Raw genomic sequence first — 20,653 nt, 5'->3', positions numbered from 1 at the left:
TGGAATATATTTTTCATTCATGAGAAAACTGAAAACTTTAAAATTAGTTTATATTAGTATGAGAATTGATAATACAATGAATTTAAAGTATCAAATTTTAATATTGGGTTTAAAATTTTACACATTTAATAATAATTATAATTGTTTATAATCAGTCAACACTTAATTTGTATTGAGTATAATATTATGAATAGTATTCTTTGAATATATACATAATACTATAGGTTTCTACTTTCTTAAACAGAAAATATTTTAATATATGATTAAAAATTATAGGTAGGTACACTTATAACCAGGGCTCGTGACTTAAAGCATTTGCTTTTTTTTATGGATTGACTTAAAATGTAGCAGTGGTATGAAAGTGAATGTCATGTTATAACTTAAAACACGTTCAACTATGAAATTTGAAAGTGCTTTTTTTGCTTTTTTCGACGATTTTTCAAAAATACGCATATTTCCGGTTTTTTTTACCATTTTTGCTTTTTTGACCAGTTTTTCTACTTTTTATAGTTTTTTCAGAAAATCTATAAACAATAAGGCAAAATGTCTCGAAAGTGAAGTTTGATTTTTTTATAATATAAATATTTATTTTGATTTTTTAGTTTTGAACTTTTCCTAATCATTTTGTTTCAATAATTGTTGTAGTCTTTAATTATGTTGTTTTTAGCACAGTTTGAAATTAAACGAAAAAAAAGTCGGTCAATATATATATATATATATATATAAACAGTAGGTAAGTATTTATACAAGAAAATACACAAATTATGTCTAGTTTCTACTTTATCGTGTAAAAAGAAAGTTTTTTTTATTAAATATTTTTGATCAAATTTAGGTTTTTTAAATGCTTATTTGAGTGCTTATAATGATGTTTTAAAGTGCATTTTTAAGCGCTTATTTTAAAGATTTGAAGTGCTATAAGTCCCTAGCCCTGCTAATAACATAATAATAAACATATGTCAAACACAAATTCACATTAATTAGCAGACAAAGAAGGCAGTAAGTATGAATATTAAGCATTGTATTGACATACGAAACCATGGCCGCCCGCGAAACTCTCCTACGGATAACGTTATGCGTAATAAAACGCTGCGGGGGGACCTCTATAATTTATAAACCTTGAAGTTATACGTCTATGACTACTACTAAAATCACATAGGTTCATAAGTAGTTATTGGAAATAATATATTTTTTAAAACAAAAAATAAATGGATATTAATAAAATATTACGAAATATAGGTATATAGTTGTCAAAAAAATGCTTTGGAACAAGACGACAAGTACGTATAAAATATTACAGATTTGAAATAAACCATTTGTTCCTATGAATGCTTCAGAACTTCAGTTCCAAAATACTAGCGCAACGCGTGAGCAGGCACGGCCCACTATAGACTACCTGAGCAGCACTGGCAGAATAGCAGCGGTCAGCTGCACCTCAATGGGCCATGCGAATATGCAATATAGACACCAGTGCCGTAACCAGGATTTTTTTTGGAGGGGGGCTTAATTTTTGATGGCGAATTATGACAAAGTTTGCTAGTTTGCATTGTATTTCTGGGTAATCGGAAAAAAAAGTCCCGGAAAAAAGTTTAGTGAACATTTTACCGAAATACTTATTCTAGCACAGTTGTAGTTGTGCTTTGTATTTTATTGTGTAGGAATTGTATAAAATGATTGTACATATACGATATACCTATATTTGGTATATTAAAAAATTCCCTATTCCGAATTTATAGTGCAGTTCTACAGCTTTACTTTAGTGTGTAATGTATAATACTATTGTAATATATAAAATGATTGTACATATTTGTTATTTGCCATAAAAACTATGATAACCCATATTTGTTGATCCTATATTAAGTAATAAGTAGTAAGTACACGGTACAGTCGGTACACTAGAAAATTCCCTATTTCCGAATATCCGACACACTGTGTCACACAATCATAATATATAGGTAGGTAATGAAACTGTTGCCGTTTTTTGAATGACATCGTATCGCATCGTTTCGTTAAAATGGAGTTTATTAATTCTAACAAAAATTACGCTCAGATTGCGTATAATTGTAAAAGAAATTTTTATACAATTTCCACAAGGAATGCTCTAGTTTTATTCGTTGTAGGTGTTCAAAAAACAGCTTTATGAAGTATCCATGTTTTTTAAAAACTGATTTGAACATAACTCATCCGACTTTGATTTCTGTAAATAACGATCATTTGTGCATTAAGGAAATGATAATCTTATTTCTGCGACAAAATTAAAAAATCTTAAATAGAAAAAGCGATCAACAAGCGATTTGCTTACTCAAGGTGTACCTAATTAAAATATTAAATTTTTTTAGCATTATTATAGTAATTATATAAGTAGATAATATTTTATTTATTATTGTATTACATTTTATTATTTTAGACTTTTTTAATTAATTTACTATTGACTAGTGAGAGACCTTTTTTTTCCTAGTGTGGAACTTTAATTACCGGGACTTTTTTTCCGCAATTTGTATACCTAATAATTGGCAATTTCGTGTTTTGAGCAATGAGGTAACCGTCCGCGGTGGCAGTCAGAGGTACTTTTACAGCCTATGACTGAATGTATAGATAATTAATTCTTGATTTAAAATTTATAATCTTACAATTACAAATATTATGTTGTATTATTTATATGATATTAAATAAATGAAAATAAAAATATTAATATAATAAACTATAATTATTAATAAGTAGGGCTGTGCATTTTTAGGAAAGTGCATTTTTTTTTGGTTGTGAACGGAGCTTTGTAACTTACTAACTTGTAAGTTCATAATTTTGATTATGTAACAAACAATTTATGAAATTTTTATTTTGCATTTTTTGACATTTGTAATTTTTTAGTTAATTGTTTGCCTTTTTAGGTCAAATTTTCCTTTTTAGTTCATTTTTTTTTGATATTTCTAATTAAATTCCATCAATTAGCAACTTTGAAAACTATAAAAAAAATTGTTTACATTTTAATTACATTTTTTTAAGGTTTTTGGTACATTAAATTCACAGCCCTAATACTAAGTATGCCTAATGCCTATATAACTACAATTCCTACGTATTCTAATAAAAGTTATTTTAGATAAGTAGGTACCTACTTACCTATAGGATATCTGGTTAGCAATTATTTATAAATACTAAACAGTTTATAACCAGTAACCACACACTTTAAAGTGTTTAAAGTTACAGCCATTGATCCGTTAATCTACAACTATATCTTAAATCTTAGTTGCAGCAGTTTTTATTTTTTATTAGGAAATAATCACTTATTATTATTGATATTTAATTATACGTAATTGTGTAATACTATAGACCTAGAAACCGCTGTTCATGTAAAAAGGATTTCCAGATTAACTGAGAGCCGTACAGAGGAGTGCCTACCTATTAAGAACAAAAAAGCCGTTTTCTTTGTTGGAATGAAGCCATAACTCAAAGCCTTGATACGAGTGGCAGTAACAAAAAAAAAAAACCATTGACTACAAAACTCTTATAATGTTATACTATTTTCAAGATACTGCAAAGCAAAGTGCATTTTTTTGAAATTTTATGTAGAATTTTTTCTGAAAAAAATATCACACCAAAAAAAATCCCGTCGCTTACTTTAACTATATGTAACTACCACTTGGAGAAACGTAATTCGTGGATTTTTTTTTATTATTTCACAACTTTTTAGCTATCGTAGAGACTTTTAATTCTAATTAAAAAGAATTTTTACGTTTACAAATGGTTTTTTTGTACTTTAAACATTTCAACATTTAATTAGAAAAGTGGATATAGCTTTACTGCAGTGCATTAGGTGTTGAGTGAGTCACTATTATGGGTATGTTAAATTTGAATATAATGATTAAGTATCGTTATTTACGAAAAACAATTCAAGTCACAATCTCCACCTTCATAGATATCATCAAGCATATTTCATGATATATATATATATTTTTTTTTTTGATATAGCTATTAAAGTTATTTATTTTACTTTTAGTATTATTAGTAATAAATTGTTATATTTTTTTACGAAAATATTGCATTTATTATATTATTGTATATATTTATACCATATTATATCAACTTATAAAACTCAAAATGTAAAAACATTTTTCTATAAATATTGTGAAACATTAAAAATAGATTCATAGTAGTATATATAGTACCTATAAATTGGAAATATTGTGAAATAAATAAAAAATGTTATTGTGTATATTAATATTTATGATTATTTAAAATACATAAAAGTTTAAGTTACACGAATAATGTTTTTAAATTATGACAAAATAATTAACATTGAATTATAAGTGATTTCGTTCAAATTAGAACTTGAAGGGTCTTTAAAAAATAATGATCTTTATACATTTTTTTAGATTTTGTGGTTTCAGTATGAACTACTTATGAAGAAGCTTGTACCTATTACATTTTCAAAAAGAAGTTTTTATGAATTTTTAAATACACAATAGTCCTTGTATATTTTTATACAGATATAAGAACAACGTTTGTGGAATCTTGTATTGAATTTCCAAGAATTTCAACCAAGCAAATAAGTTTTTGTCAAAATTTAAAATTATCGTGTCTATAAATAACTTCAAAAGAATTTAATAAATATTGAAAATGATAATATAGGTAAATATTTAGCAAAAATGTCAAGTATCTATTGTAAAATAGTGCATTGGCATTGTTTTAAAATTGACTATTTGAATATAAGATTCTTGTCGAAATATATAGGTGCTTTGCAAATGTTAAATCTATATACACACAATAATTCCATTTATATGCACTTAGGCGTATTTCATATTATTTTATGAAAATTAAACTAACAAATAAATTGCTTTTATGGGAAAATATTAGTTTCATTTCGAATTGTTTTCTAAATTATATAATTGTTATTGTTTTCGGAATTCTAAAGTAATTCACACTGGCTTATGTTGAGGTAGCAAAATTGTATTAAGTACCAAACATATGTTCCTCAGTTCCTATTGCCTAGTTATATCTTACCAGGAAATAAACAATATGTTTCATCATTAACACATTGACTTATAAAAATGAACCTGAAAACATATTATTAATCAGATCAATTTAAATAATTTAATTGATACAAAAAATAAATAAAATAAGATATTTGTTTTGTTTTCATTTTATTTTTTTTTTTGACAATAGTACAAATTTTATGAATAATAATTTATACACGGTTCTTAAGAATATCAAACTAATAAAAAAAAAATATTTTATTTAAAAGTACATTTTGTTTATAATTTATAACAGTATAAGTACTTTGAAATAGAATAGCTTTTAAGTTATAGTATATTTTAATATCGTTGATTAGATTTCATTAAATTCACATTCAATTTATATAATACATATAAATTGTAAATCATATTTATATAACAAATCATAACTAATCATGTGTCAGACGACATAATATTATGGTAGGTACTAAATCACTTCTATGTAGGCAAATAGGTGTTCAATCTGGTCATTTTAGTTATATTATATGGTAGTTGTATGGTATAATATAAAAAGAAAAATTCGATAAAATTTCCGTTTTTAATTGTAAGTAATGTAATAATGTATAAGTATAATGTAATGTTTTTTTAAATATTGGGCAGTTACATAAATATATTACATTTCAACTGAATATCAATATGTAAACATTTCAAATCGTTAAAATTGTTCACGGTAGTTATTAGGAGTTACAGGAAATATCTAAGATAATGATAAACGTTTTTAAATTTATATTATTTTATTATTTTTTATTATTTTCATTATTGAAAATAACCTTGGTACACATTGCCCTCCTCTTATTAAATCTGCTTTGTACAAGAGTTAAATTATAAAATAAAAATTACTTTGTCAATTTGACAATTCCTCTTGTACCTAATATAATAAGTGTTTTTCGGCCCATTTTTTGGTCCCTGCTTTTAGGAACATATTTATGTACAGGCCTAAAACATAAAGAAATTACCCCATATTGGTTTTACCCCCAAAACTTTCACTTTTATACATGAGATCATTCCTTCAAGTGTTTTTATGTTATTCCTATTAAAAAATTCATCGGTAACGAGGTTAGACGGCAACCGATAATAGAAAACACTACCATGGAAAACTTCAACCTGAATATCTTATTATACGTATATTTACAGATGGTAATTTATATTATGCATACCTATTATCTATACTAAAAAATATGTTTCATTAAAAATCTGAAAACTTGATCGTAAAAATTGACTTTTGTCGATCTTTAAACTTACATAATATTATAATATAGTATACAGAGTGATTCACCAAGCATGCTTACTCCCATTTTCACTTAAATTATGAATTTATTAGTAATTAAAAATTATTTGTATTAATATACAAATAAATTAAATTATTTTTTTAAGTATACTTAAGGACAATATTTTAAACTATTCAGATTTTTATAAATATTATTTAAGCAGTGTTCTGTGACGGTACAATCTTTTTTTGAAACAAGTATTCGAACTTTTTCACTGTAGATTGTAAATGATTTTATTGAAAATGCTGATATATCTAAATTTTCATTTGATGAGTAATTTCTGAATTAGAGTAAAATGTATATTGGTACTTTGGGGATAATAATCTTTAAAAATAGTTTTTCAAATACATAAAATATGTGTAATACTGTATCTAGTGTTTATTTTTACAAATAATAAAATTTCGATACATTAATATTAGTTGCAAAAGTCATCATTGTAGACCTAAGCTATTATCGCATGAACCTACTATCTTTAGTAGTTAATACACAAAGTAAATAACTTAAAAATTACTCGTCCAAACTTTAAGTCCTTAAGTAAAATTCCAAAAATCTGAACTTGAAAAAGATGGGTGTTAAACTACTTTGTGAATTATCTCTTATACATGAATATAAATATAAATGTTTGCAAGATGTTAGATTTATTTCCGAAAATTTTTGAATTATTCATTTAACCAGGTATATATATAGGATTTTTAATTAGTTCAGTACAATGAATAAAAAATTATAAGTTTCACAAAAATATACACAAATTAATCATTAAATGGTTTTGTTTGCAAATATTATTAATTTTTTTACAGGTAAAATGTTCTTATAAAATTCAGCATTGAAAATATTAAGGCCGTGTTAACCTATACCGATTGTTATTTTCTCCCTGTACATTTTTTCCAAAAACTATTGAACATTTTGCACAATTTTGTCAAAATCAAAGTAACAGATATATTTTAAAATTTAAATTTATAATCAGTAGACGTGGTTTATAAAAGAAACATGTTTTACTTCTTTCTTTCCGTTTAAAAGCTAATATACTTACAAACTAATATCATATACATTATACTTATGCCGGTTGGCTATTATTTAACATTTCGTTACATTTATTGGAGTTAGAGATATTATAACCAATTACTTATGAAATAAAAACAAATATTTAATTTTATGTTAATAATACTTAATAATAATTAATACTCATTTTTCCCCTGCTGTCAATGATACTATACTATCAAAAAAATACTATAATGATGGTTATTATTTATTTGGTTATTTAATAATACATTTCTGCTACGTTAAATGTACACGACACTAAATTCCGTATTATAATATTTTCGATAATGTTTTAACATTGGTAATTCACGTTTATCATATTTGAATGTGACTTAATATTGAATTGAATGAATTTTTAGCATAAAATGAAAAAAATTAATTTTTCAGTCAAGATGTTTACTTTACTGTTAAAAAAAAATAAAAATAAAACAAACTCTCATCCACTCTCTGATAGTGAATTAATAATAAATATCACTAAATAATTAATATTCAAACATACACCTAACATATATTTACTATGATGTATAATGATAATGATGATATCGAACACGTTCTCGAAGTATATTTTAGCTGAAATTCCGCACACGCCTCTTCGCAGACGAATTGTTCGAATCGTCTTCCAAATAATCTCTATGATTTCCCTATTCGATCGTTATTGTTCATGTGTATTATTATTATTGTTATTACTATAAATAATAAAGTTACTATTACTATTATTATAATATGGATATGGGCCTGCAAAAAGCGATATAATCAAGGTCGCGCGCATTTACAGTCAGTGGCGTGTTTAGATTTTGACACGGGTATAAGCACTTTTGATAATGATATCGTATTTAAACGATATTTTAGATAATAATTTTTTTTTAAATAATTTTTTATTATATTGAATATGGTACTTATATATATATATATATATGATTATTTCTTACATCGCAAATACCGGGAAAGTATAAAGAGAATTAAAAAGGCTACGGAGCAAGATTTGTCCGCTTTGTTGACGTCTCCTCATATTTTATGCCACTGATTTGCACGTACATTTCACCTATAAATATTATATATAATATATATAATTATATTTATATATAGTTAATATATATATATATAAACGCTAAATGTTAAACGCATGTTTGCCTACATAGGTATATTAAATTTATAAAATACACACTTGTGCCGGGATAACCATGTGGATCCCGCGAACAGTCTTAAAATCATTATATTATTTTTTTTAGTTTTTTTTCTATAAGTTTTTGTATTTTTTTATCTCACTTTCCACTTTCTCTCGCGTTTCTTCCTGCTGCATACCCTACAGTTACCGTAAAATACACTAGTGATACATCCTCTGACAAATTTTCAGCACATATTAGTTAAAGGTTGCCCTGCATGCCCCATCATAATAATGCGATAAGTATAATATACGCGTACGATAAATAATGCAAACCCGTAACATAACCATAAACGGGCAAAATACGATTAAACACGCTTTTATTTTCAAGCTACTTTTTAAATGTTATGTTTGTACAATATTGAACACACATAATTTTTGTCTATATTCAAAACGTTTCCAAAATTAATGAAACAAAAATTATAGATGACTCAAGTAGGTACTCAATTAAAACATATTATTTTTAAACCAAAATGGCAATTTATGTGACAATGTTCTCCGTGACCAACTCCTTTAGTAAATTTAAGAAATAAATGAATTATGTTTTCGTTGGCATTCATCAACTATCAGACTTTCAACATTTTTATTGTTTTATGTTTCTGAATAATTTCAAACATTCAGATTATTATAGTCGGCATATTATTGGAGTTCGATATAATGTACATCGATCATTTTTGAAAATATTAATATAGTAACGTTGTAACGAAATCGTACTAAGTCATATTATTTATCCGATGTCGGCAGTTATTCCATTGATGTACGCTCGGCCCACACACAGTTCTTAGCAGTCAATAATACATATTTTAAAAGGTACAATCAACGTGTTCAATCGTACAATAGCGCCAAATATAGCACGTTTGGCGTGTGGGGGGGGGGCTGAAAAGGACCACTTCGCGAGAAAAAAAACCCGAAAACAACAGTGTATATATGTATACATATATATATATAAGTCATATATTATATAAACATATGCAGTAACCGCGGCCGGTCGGTCATCATCACGCGCGGAAGTGTGGCGGCTGCCTGCGAGTGTTCCACTTGCACTTGAGTATCCGCACGTAGGTCATGCGGAACGTGGCATTGCACAGGGCGTAGCACACCGGATTGATGGTGCTGTTTATGTAACACAGGTAATAGAAAAAGTCCCACATGCCCTGCGTCACCCACTCCTTGTTGTTGTCGGCCTCGTCGCCGCCGCCGCCCGCGTCGTCGCCACCGGTGGCCGCCGTGAACGGTTTCAGCAGCACCAGTATGTTGTACGGCGTCCACGTGATGATGAACGTCAGCAGTATGGCCGACAGCGTTTTGGCCGCCTTCCGCTCGCTCTTTTTCTCCTGAAACTTCTTCTTCTTTTTCTCTTTGGCCTGGAACGCCACTCCCTGCGCTCGGGTCAGCTGCTTCGGTTGCCCGATCATCTTGGCCGCGTTCAGCGGCAGCCGCATGTCCTGCGACGACGGCCGGCGCGATATCGCGCTGGCCGCCACACCGTGCCGCCGCGACTCCTCATAACACCCGTGATACTGTTTCACTGTCGGCGCGTCTTGCAGGTCGCTGTCGCCCGGCAACTTTATCACGATCGTGTACACCTGCACATATTATTATCGAACGTGGCACGAAAACACCACGCATTCATATTATTATTATTATTATTATTATTATTATTATTATTATTTTCAGTGTTGTTGTTCTTTTAATGGTATTGTTGTGTTTTGTAAAAAACGAATAGTTCTGAGATTTTAAAAAAAATATATAATATTTCTATAAAATTATAGTAAAAATAAGTGGGGGAGGGGGGTGATTTTGAATATAAAAATAGAACAATATTTTTGTTATTAGTATTCTCCAACTAAAGAATCATTATATTTATTTCGGAATTTTAAATGAGAATTTATTATGCAATGATACATGCAATGACTATTGAATAGTATTGATGTCTATAAGACGAAGGTATCAGAAAGAAAAATTAGGTTCAAGATATCTGCTATTATAACTTATACATTTATAAGACATTATAGGTACTGTAAAGCTTATATATTTTTAGAGGAAAACATTTTTATAGATATATTGTCATTAGAAGATTATATAATATTATTATTCATTGCAGAGCGATTTCTATTAGCTATGTTCTCTGAAAATATTATATATTTGCCATAATAAATACCCATTTTAATTTCCATGTGACCATGATGTTTGTTTATAAATTTACTTATCAGATTTATTATACTATAAATTGTGAATATGGTTACTAAAATATAAAGAAATAAATAATACAAGAAAAATCGAATAGGAAAACTAATGATATTATGTTATATTACATGACATTATAATATTATATCGTTTTTAACGACTAATGAAAAATTATTAAAATAATAAATAATATAATAATAATAAAAACAATTTAAAAATCATATATAATTGTTTCTTATATTATTTTACGGGTTTTGTTGCTTAATTATTTTTTTTTAGGTTTTTGGTGCTTTAAAATCCGTACTCTGTTTATGATGAATTATCGCGTACTTACCGAGTCGTTGGACAAAGACCGGTGAGTCAGTCGGTTGTTATTGTTGACCGCGTGATAGGATTTTACCGGCGTCGGCGTTGTGGGCTGCTGCTGATGTATGACGTTCAACGACGTCGACCTGGACACGGTAGTACCGTAGCTTATGCCCCCCGGCACGTCGCTGGGCGTCTGGTCGTCTTCCTCGTCGTACTCATCGTCGCGGCCTGAGTGCCACCAGTCTACGCACCAATCGCGCAGCCACGACCACGTCAGCAGGCGCCTCGCTTTCTAAAACAACACCCGATCGCCATCATGGTTAGCTGATATATGATTTACGTGTATAGAGTATAGCAGGACGAATAGGGGAAGTATTAGGAACGCACAGAGAATAATCAAACGACGTTACCACTCAAGGCATTGTCAGAAAACATATCATGAGAAAATAAAAACAGTAAATCTGATTATACAATATTATGTATGTTATTATTGTACATATATTATTAATGAATTGTCACTTATGAAGCAAAAATAAGTTATGTAAAAATATGAATTACGTGGTTTTAATCCTTATCTACTTAAAACTATATAATATATATTTAATAAATTAAAAATATACATTATAGATTATGGTTGATATATCAATAAATATTACAGAGAACACAGAGACGAAAAAAAAAATCAAGAATTTTTTCTCGAAAAGATTTAAAAAATACGTTTAGAACTTATTAGTTATTATATTTTATTATTTAAAACTGAGTGTTATAACACACAAACATCACTGTTGGCCAGACCTCATAGTTTCAACAGCGGTAACGCGTTTTTTTTTCTAAGATTATTCACATGTTAATTTCCATGCACTTGTTTATTCCTTTCATCGATAAATTACTCTTTGACAGAAATTATTTACTTAATATTTTTTTAAATATATAAAATTTACGAAAACTAAAATTGAAATACAGTATTATCAAATTACACTGTCACATGATTTAAAGAAAATAACCACATAAAACCTCTCACTCTATCATTACTTATAAATTATAATAAGTCACGTTATGCCTCTTATCGGTCTTTTTATGTTATTTTTTGTCGAACAATAATAGGTAGATCGTAGGTATGATACAATTTCAAAGTACGAGTTCACTATTTTTTAAGAACATTAAATAAAATATAAATTTATTTATATTTTCTGACATTACAGGAATCTTTTTGCCGAGCAAACGATTATTATCACAGTCCCTGTGGGAATTCGTTAGGTTTCCGTTCCCGGACTAAGCCACCGGGTCGGTCCAGGAGGAATACACGCGGTCAATACGCGCGCTCTAGGGTCAGACTATATGTTCTGTATAGACTCGCCGTCTCGGGAGTTGCTCGCATTTGACGACTAACAAAAACGAATTATTTTGGGCTGCTCCCCGGAACGTCTAATAGGAAGTGAACATTTTCTTTTGACGGAGGGTCTTAGTAACGCAAGCTAATTTGACGATATGTATTTTTATGGTCACTTTGTGCTTTCGCGGTTATTTTTTAATATTATTTTGTTTTTATCTAGTAATATAAAATAACATTATGTCATTACTTATTACTTTTATACTTCTATCTTATGCTTATATAAAATGCAATCCTATATCTTGATATTTTGCAACATTTCCATTAGACATTTTATACGAAATTGTCTTAAAAAAAAACTATAAAATGTACCAAAAGAAAATATTAATTTATCATGCGCTTTTTAACTTTTCATCGTAAAGTATTAAATATTATATCCACAAACGCATGTGATGTTACTTTAATTTAACAGAAATATTGACTCATTTTATATTTATATTATTACATTCGTTAAGTTAGTTTATAAATACCAATGAACACTGAGAGTACGCTTTGCGCAACGAACTGGTCTCATACAACTCCTGCCGATCCAACGAATTCACTTGATTCGACTCGGACCGTATGCGACCCCACGATTCCTCGTGTTGATGATCGCTAAAACACATAAAAACACAATATATATATATATATATATTTGTAACCACTACTGAAGTAAAACGGTTTTTGTGTTGTTTTCTACGTTCTTACTTGTGTGGTTTGTTCATGGCTTGCAGATTCGGCAAGTCTTTTTGTCTCTTTTTTGTCTCTCTGTATATACGGAAATACAGAAAACACATCACCGTTACCGGTACGTAAAAGGCAGCAATAGCTGTACCGAAAGTAATGTACTGATTGGTCAGTATAAACTGTATATAACACTGAATTTCGGGCACGGTCCGGCGACCTTCTATGATCGGCCACAGATAAATCCACGGCGGCCATAAGCCAAGCGAAATGATCCATGCTGCCGCTAAAAATAAAAATCATATTAAGTATAAAGTATTATTATTGTTGCAGAATCAATTCACATTGTACGAGTCGTTTACTTCAAATGTCGCGGTAAATACGCTTTGAAAATATAATATCATTATCGTGATACATTATGATGAGGTTCTGTGTTTTTTAAGACTAACGAGAAACCGATTTAACAGTCCGTTGAAATCATAGGTAAGTAGAAACCTACGCTAAATAAAATCTCAACAACGCGTCATCTTTTAATTAAATGAGTTAATTACAATCAACTCTGTACAATTTATTTTTTATTTTTAAAATATATATTTTCATATAAATTATAGATACCTAAACTAAATGATAATAATTATTCGTACATTATTAACACTGCAACAACTATTGAAAAATTAAAAATTAAATTAAACAAAAAGCTTTGTAATATTTTTCATTTTATGCTTGAATATTTTTCTCATTGAGTATTATAATTTTAAATGCATCAAAACAAGCTGCATCACAATCTATTCATTGCTATTGAATAAAACAAATTTTATTAAAAATAACACTGCAATTTCAAAATCACAATATTATTTGACCATACGACGATGTATAACTATTAATTGTATTCATATTATAAATTATAGTATTATCTTTATTCTTCTCAAACTATTTATTAATCATTAATCAACACAGGATTTAACTGCAACTATACAAAAGTGTCCACTGTATATTTAATAAATTAATAAATACAAGGTTTTATACTTTTGGCAATTTCTTATCAGTAATATAAGCGTAAAATGAAGGGGGCATTGCCCCCCTAGAATAAATTAGGAGTAAGGAATATAATAATAATCAACAATGTATTGATATGTTACTATATTCCCCCCCCCCCTAATAAATACCAAGTGACGCTCATGATCAGTAAATAGCAATGTAGAAAAACATGACAGATAGACAATATTATGCAAATAGATACATTTTGAATATCAAGACGTGCTCAGTTAATAAATTTTACTTAAAATATTTCTATGGCAATTAAATTAGGTTATATATAAAAATTATCTAATTTAACGTATTATTCGTGAACAGATTGTCAACAATAAAATAGTTACAATTTTCATTGACTGATTAAAAATTAAAAATATTAGAATCCTGCTAGTCGACAAATTTAAAGTTTTATTATCAATACTAATAAGTAATAATATTTATTAAAATGTAATTATTCTGAGTAAAGCGATAAATGTATTGATCTAACAATAATGTATATGTTTTTCTGTCTGTCATCACCTTTTTAGGTAGTAAAAATGTATCAGTTTTAAACTTTGCATGTGATTTTCAATAAAAAAATTTAATCTAGTTTAAACTTTAGGAAGTTAACAGTAACTAATGTATACTTATTTTCAAAATAATCGGGAAAACAACAAAAACAATTAAGATAAAACGGGAAGTTTTTACGCTTAATCAGTATTTAACAAAATCGATTATGATTTTTATTTTGATGTGATTCGAAATTGAATAACCTTAAAAATAAATCTTTAAATTTTCAAAGTAGTTTGACTCTATTTGAGTTATATTTATATATAGACATCTCAAGTTCCTCATACGTTTTTTCGGTTTTTCGTATACCAATTGAAAAATATCGGAAATAAAATGGTTACAATATATATATTTATTAGCGTTTAAAATTTGAACTTTGATGAAATTCTTTAAAATCGCAAAACTTTACAAATCATTACATAGTTAAAATGCATACTATTTATATTATTTATGCTGATGGTTTAAAAATTTGTTATATGATCACGATTTTTTATAAGTTGTTTTTAGTTTATCACGTACTACAATTTTAGTTATTTTATAGTAATTTAAAAATAATATCCACGGGTACTTGATACTACAGTTGAAATTCTTAACGTATTTTATACACTTATGTCTTATAATGACATTTTTAAATAACATGTGTTTGGAAAAAATTAATTCAACTTAGTATATTATTAATAATAAAATAAATTTCTTTAAAAACAGTATAACTAAATATATCATAAAAATTACTAAGTAATATAGGCTGATACCGATGATTATTTACGAATTGATTCATTTAGAATCATATTTTGTATACAATAGTTTACAATCAAATTCAAATTTAAAATAATAATTTATACTTCACTGTAACTTATTCAGTATTCTAAATGATGAGATACACTCGACGCCTACTGTATAGCAAAACGGTTACACACTTCCCCTTTTTTTAATTTAATTCTTAAACTATTTTTAGAATAACATTACGGGACAATAAAATATTTTCTATTAATCCGTGTTCAATAATATCATGTTTTCAACTTTAGTAGGCTAATATTAATAAATTATTAATAAATATCTACCTATATTTATTTATGTTTTTACTTTGTTATTCAGAATACTTATTCTTATGAAACGTTTACAAATCAAATAGTTTTAAAATTTAAATAAAATTAATGCGTATTTCTATGATTTTATTACAACATAGTTCCTATTAGTGAATATTTGAAATTGATCAGTGCTCTTTCCCCGATTAATGATAATAATATATGTTTCATTTCGCTATTCGCAACTGCCTATCAAACGCTGTATATTAATCAATATTTAATAACAACATCTTCATCACAGTTCGTAATCCGACTAGCTGCATTATAATATATATATATCATGTACCATCCTGTAGAGAATATTGTCTACCCGTAACTCAGCACTGTCAAATCATCCGATAGTTGTCCGTATAAGTACCTATATATGTATAATACGCGAATTCGACAACACTTGTTGGCAAAGATTAGTGACAACGCCCGTAGTAACCCACAGGATATTATTTACAATTTACATTGTTCACGAGGGACGATATTATATTATTATCGTATTAAATTACATATGGGTTTTCATTGTTTAATGTTTACTTGTTTTACACGTTTTGTGATCTATCTATCAATGTATGTATATTGTATACCATACATGATACAATACTCTTAGTATCGACTAAAACGATAAAATACGTAGGTATTAGTGTATTACATTTATCATAAAGTTATTATACTAAATTTCTATAAAAAAATTTAAACTTTTTAAAATACGTTATATTATTATGTATATCTGACAAGTAACGATTTATCAATTTAAAACAAAAAACTAAGGTGGACTAAAACATCGATAAAACCTTAAATAGTATGATTTTTATTTTTTAACTATACATAATACATAATATTATAAAATATTAAAATACATGTTATCGATAAAAAAAAGTGTGTTAGTAAGTACACTCTATACTTATTTCAATATAATCATTACTATGATAATAATATATATAAAAGTTTTCACTGCGTAAAAACTCCGGGAAAGTTGCTTAGCTCTATATCTAGTATATGTTGAGATATTTTTCGAATTTATATGGTTTTCTAGTGTTAGATCCATGCGCTAACTTTATCAATTAAATACGCAGGAGTTCCGTTGTGGTTTCGTTAACTATTTGAGTCCTATAGTGTTATAGGTTTAGTCTGGTGGGCGGTGGCTATTTAAGATCCTTTGTGCATCAAATTATCTTGTTACCATGTATAACACGTTAGTTCGTTTCGTGTTAGAATATCGACCGATGATTTAGTCTCCTTACATTAACATTTGGATGATAAATCGGAACTAGAATAAATTTCCAAGCTTAGTAGGATATATCCAAGACATTTTACACCTCTTTTCGAATACGACTCCATTTTTCAAGGTCTAGGTTAGGACTCTAGAGGAAAGACGCAAAATGTTTGGTACAAGTTATAAATGGGTACTGCTAAGTGGCCGTTTAAATGAAACATGAATTTAAGAAAGATTTAGTATTTGCTATTTAGATATGATTATACGAATACTCAGTATATTATAACCAGGTCACCTAGTATATATTGTTTGACATTAATCAAATCAACTTTGAGATGAATCCGTCTTTTTAATTAGAATAGTATGTGATAGCAAAGTGTCTTATCATTAATTTTTAGATCATAAATATATAAATTAAATGTTGTTCATTGGTAAGCGCATAATTTAAAACGGATGGACCGATTCGGATCATTTTTTTTTTAAAGATAATAAATATTTATATTAGTGAATAAGATTTTAATGGAAAAAAAAATTAGAAAAGTTATCTGGAAAATTAAAATATTTGGAAAAAACTGAATGTTTCTTTTATTTTTTTGGAGGGAAAACAACGCTTGCAGATCAGCTAATAATTAATGTTTTCTTTTAAGCTTTTTTTCTCTGTTAACAATTTTTAATCTTTGTTATTTTATTCTCTATATACTATAATAAGTGTATAATTTCTTACAAAAAGCCGTGGCATCACTTATTTATATTATTTATTTTCTTTCTAATTATGACACTATTATATTATAGTTAAAAATATATGACTTAATGTTTTAATTATTGATGTAAATATAGTAATTACATAATACGTAATTGTATTTTTTTTTTCAAATAAAAACCATAACTTTTGCACATGTATAAATTAGGTACCTATATATAGCAGTATAATATAGTAGTATATGATATAGTTTTAAGCAAATTGAATGTTGAACTATAAGTGTAGTATATTTATTGAAAGTTGAACTAATATTTGTTATTGTGCTTTGAAAATTCAAAAACTTTTTATGCAATAACTTACCCAAGTCATAACTAATAATGTAAAAATAATCTATACCTTGACAGAAGTAGACCGTGTTATAACCAGGGATGTTTGGAGGTGTGGAAAGCAAACCCTATACTTAGCTCATATAATATTTACATTGCAGATGATCCTGTATATTATTAGGTATGTTGAATTTAGTGAGTGAAATCGTTGTATGCCTTTCGCACTTTATGTACACGTGTACTTAGTACTTACTATATTATAAATGACAGACACAAAATATAGTGATATTTTAATTACTTTTATATTGCATATCATAGCAATAAAAAGTATAATATTTTAAAAGATATAATAATATAATATAATATAATAAATCATTATACATATTATTTCCTTATGGGTTTGAGCCTTGAGGTTTCTAACCCTCATTGATATACCACTGTAAAGTACATTGTACAACATAATCGTTTATTAAATGTCAATTAGTACTTAACGCTCTAAACCCTGGATTAATAATAAAACACGGTCGTCTACGATTTTTACCGTCATTGTATTATCAGTACAAAATGTTTGTTAAAAACGATAATTTTGTAGGCGTACACTTACATATGAACAGCAACGCTTTGCCTTTGGTCCGCTTGGCCCTGTACGTCAGTGGTCTGGTGACGGACAGGTACCTGTCGAAGCTGATCAGCAGCAAGTTGAGCACCGAAGCGTTGCTGGCCAAGTAGTCGAGCGCTAGCCAGCCGTCACACACGTGCCGGCCAAAGGGCCAATAGCCGAGTATGGTGTACACGGTGAACAGCGGCATGGATATGAGTCCGATGAAGAAGTCGGCCATCGCCAGGCTAAACAGGAAGTAATTGCTGATGTTCTGCAGCTGCTTGTCGATCTTGAACGACACCATGACCATTATGTTACCGGACACGGTGACGAAGCTGAGCATGCCGGACACGAGCGCGATGAACACTGTCTGGGACAGCGTAAACCTGGGTTGCAGCGGTCCGCTGTCGGGCAACACAGTGGCGGTGCCGTTCGAAACCACGGCCGCGGCTGCCGACGCCACCGTCGTCCACGCATGGGCTCCCGCCGCCTCGAGTGACGACGATGACGTCGACGCGGTGTAGAGTGCAGACAACGCCGCCCGAGCCGCGAGCGCGTTCATTACGCGGCCATTCTCGTCTCCATGGTGTCTCCACAGCGGGCTAGACACTAAGTGCAGTGGCCATTGCCGCCCATACCGCTGTCGCCGCCGCCATTTCCACCGATTCCGCCGTCACTATCGACGCCGCAATCACTGTTGCCGTCGTCGTAGTCGTCGTCGCAGCAGTAGTCGTATTCACCACCGACGCCGCCGTCAACACCGACCCCGACGCCGCCGCCGCCACCACCACCTCCTCCTCCGCCACCGCTACGTGTTTTCGTTCCTGCCCCTGAAAACAGATTACAACAATAAATAATTACTTACCGTCGATTCAAATGTAATATTATAGTTTAGTGCTATTATAGGTTTGTAGATGTACCTATAATATTTTGCATCTCAAAAATAGCGTTTCAAGCAGATAAAGGTACCTAACTACTTTCTATAATATATGCATCTATCATCTATGTATATTGTATATTATATTTATATGAATTCAAATTCGTGATTTTTATTTCGAATTTTAACACTTCGATATTTAATATTTACTCTTTAACTCTTATAAATATTGTGTGTGTTTTATAATTTATTATTTGTTTAAAATCAATAGGTATAAATACTATTTTTCTCCATTGTGTACGTCAGATTCTAAATAACAAATTCAAAAGCCACAAGGAAATGTGCCCCTCATTTTTAAGGGTAATAAAATATGTTTTAGTGTTTAAATATGTTTAAGTTTTATGATTGTATAAGTATAGTTTATTCTTACTGTTATATAATTATTGGGATATACTTACATAGTTACATACCTGATAATTTCGATTAACCATTCCCTAGTCAATATTATTGATTATTATTTGACCTATTATCTCAATTAGTATTATTTAATAAAATTTAACGGGTCTCTTTTATGTCTAGAGTTTATTCATTTTTTGTAGTGTTAACATATATCAGACATTACGCAATTTAAAATGCTCGCAAAAAGAAATTATTATGTAAACGTAAACAAAATTGTATTTTTTAACTTATTTTTTCATTTAAATATTTGGTTTTTTTGAGATAGGGATCAGGAGGCTTTGTGCTGAACATTTACAAGTAAAATAATATGAAAAAAATTCTTTACACCCAAAAGTATTTGGTAAACATTCATGATACCTAATCTATGTATATGAATATATATAAATTATAAGTATACCAAGCAAAATTCAAGACATATATACGTAGTTCTTATTCTCCTTCGCTAACTCTCACTCTAACACCCCATCCTACCATCACTGGCATCACTCATATGAATTCGGTTCAAATCACAGACATTTAAATATTTTGAAATTCAATTGAGCAACAATAATAAATGACCCGGTGTCGATTCAATAACAAATAAAAATTGTAAATACAATTAATATAGTATGATTTAACGCGTTATAAAATATATTTAAACCATATTATTTTAATAAATACATTGTTATACTGCTTATAATGATATTATATTTTACGTGTGTGTCATGCCAGCAGCTGAAAGATAGGAACGGTAGTATATTATAATATGTCACGTACGTTGTTAAAACGCCCTCCACATAGAAACGATCAATTTATTC

At 28.9% G+C, this 20,653-nt stretch overlaps 1 protein-coding gene across 1 annotated transcript in view; it reads right to left on the bottom strand.

Annotated features, from left to right (window-relative positions):
• Positions 1–5,121: 5,121 nt before the first annotated feature.
• The window catches only part of LOC113552240 (muscarinic acetylcholine receptor DM1), a 29,756-nt gene continuing 14,224 nt past the window's right edge, over positions 5,122–20,653 (bottom strand). Inside the window, exons 2-6 of the mRNA XM_026955004.1 lie at positions 18,524–19,350; positions 13,048–13,309; positions 12,831–12,954; positions 10,996–11,262; positions 5,122–10,060 (exon numbers count right to left, since the gene is read on the bottom strand). Coding sequence (XP_026810805.1) covers positions 9,473–10,060; positions 10,996–11,262; positions 12,831–12,954; positions 13,048–13,309; positions 18,524–19,082 — 1,800 coding nt within the window. The 5' untranslated portion in view covers positions 19,083–19,350 and the 3' untranslated portion in view covers positions 5,122–9,472. The remainder of the gene's footprint in view (positions 10,061–10,995; positions 11,263–12,830; positions 12,955–13,047; positions 13,310–18,523; positions 19,351–20,653) is intronic.

Source organism: Rhopalosiphum maidis, chromosome 2, assembly GCF_003676215.2.
Source record: "Rhopalosiphum maidis isolate BTI-1 chromosome 2, ASM367621v3, whole genome shotgun sequence".
Taxonomy (NCBI): Eukaryota; Metazoa; Arthropoda; class Insecta; order Hemiptera; family Aphididae; genus Rhopalosiphum; species Rhopalosiphum maidis.
Note: the sequence above shows the minus strand (reverse complement) of the source record. Positions and strands in the feature narration are given on the sequence as shown.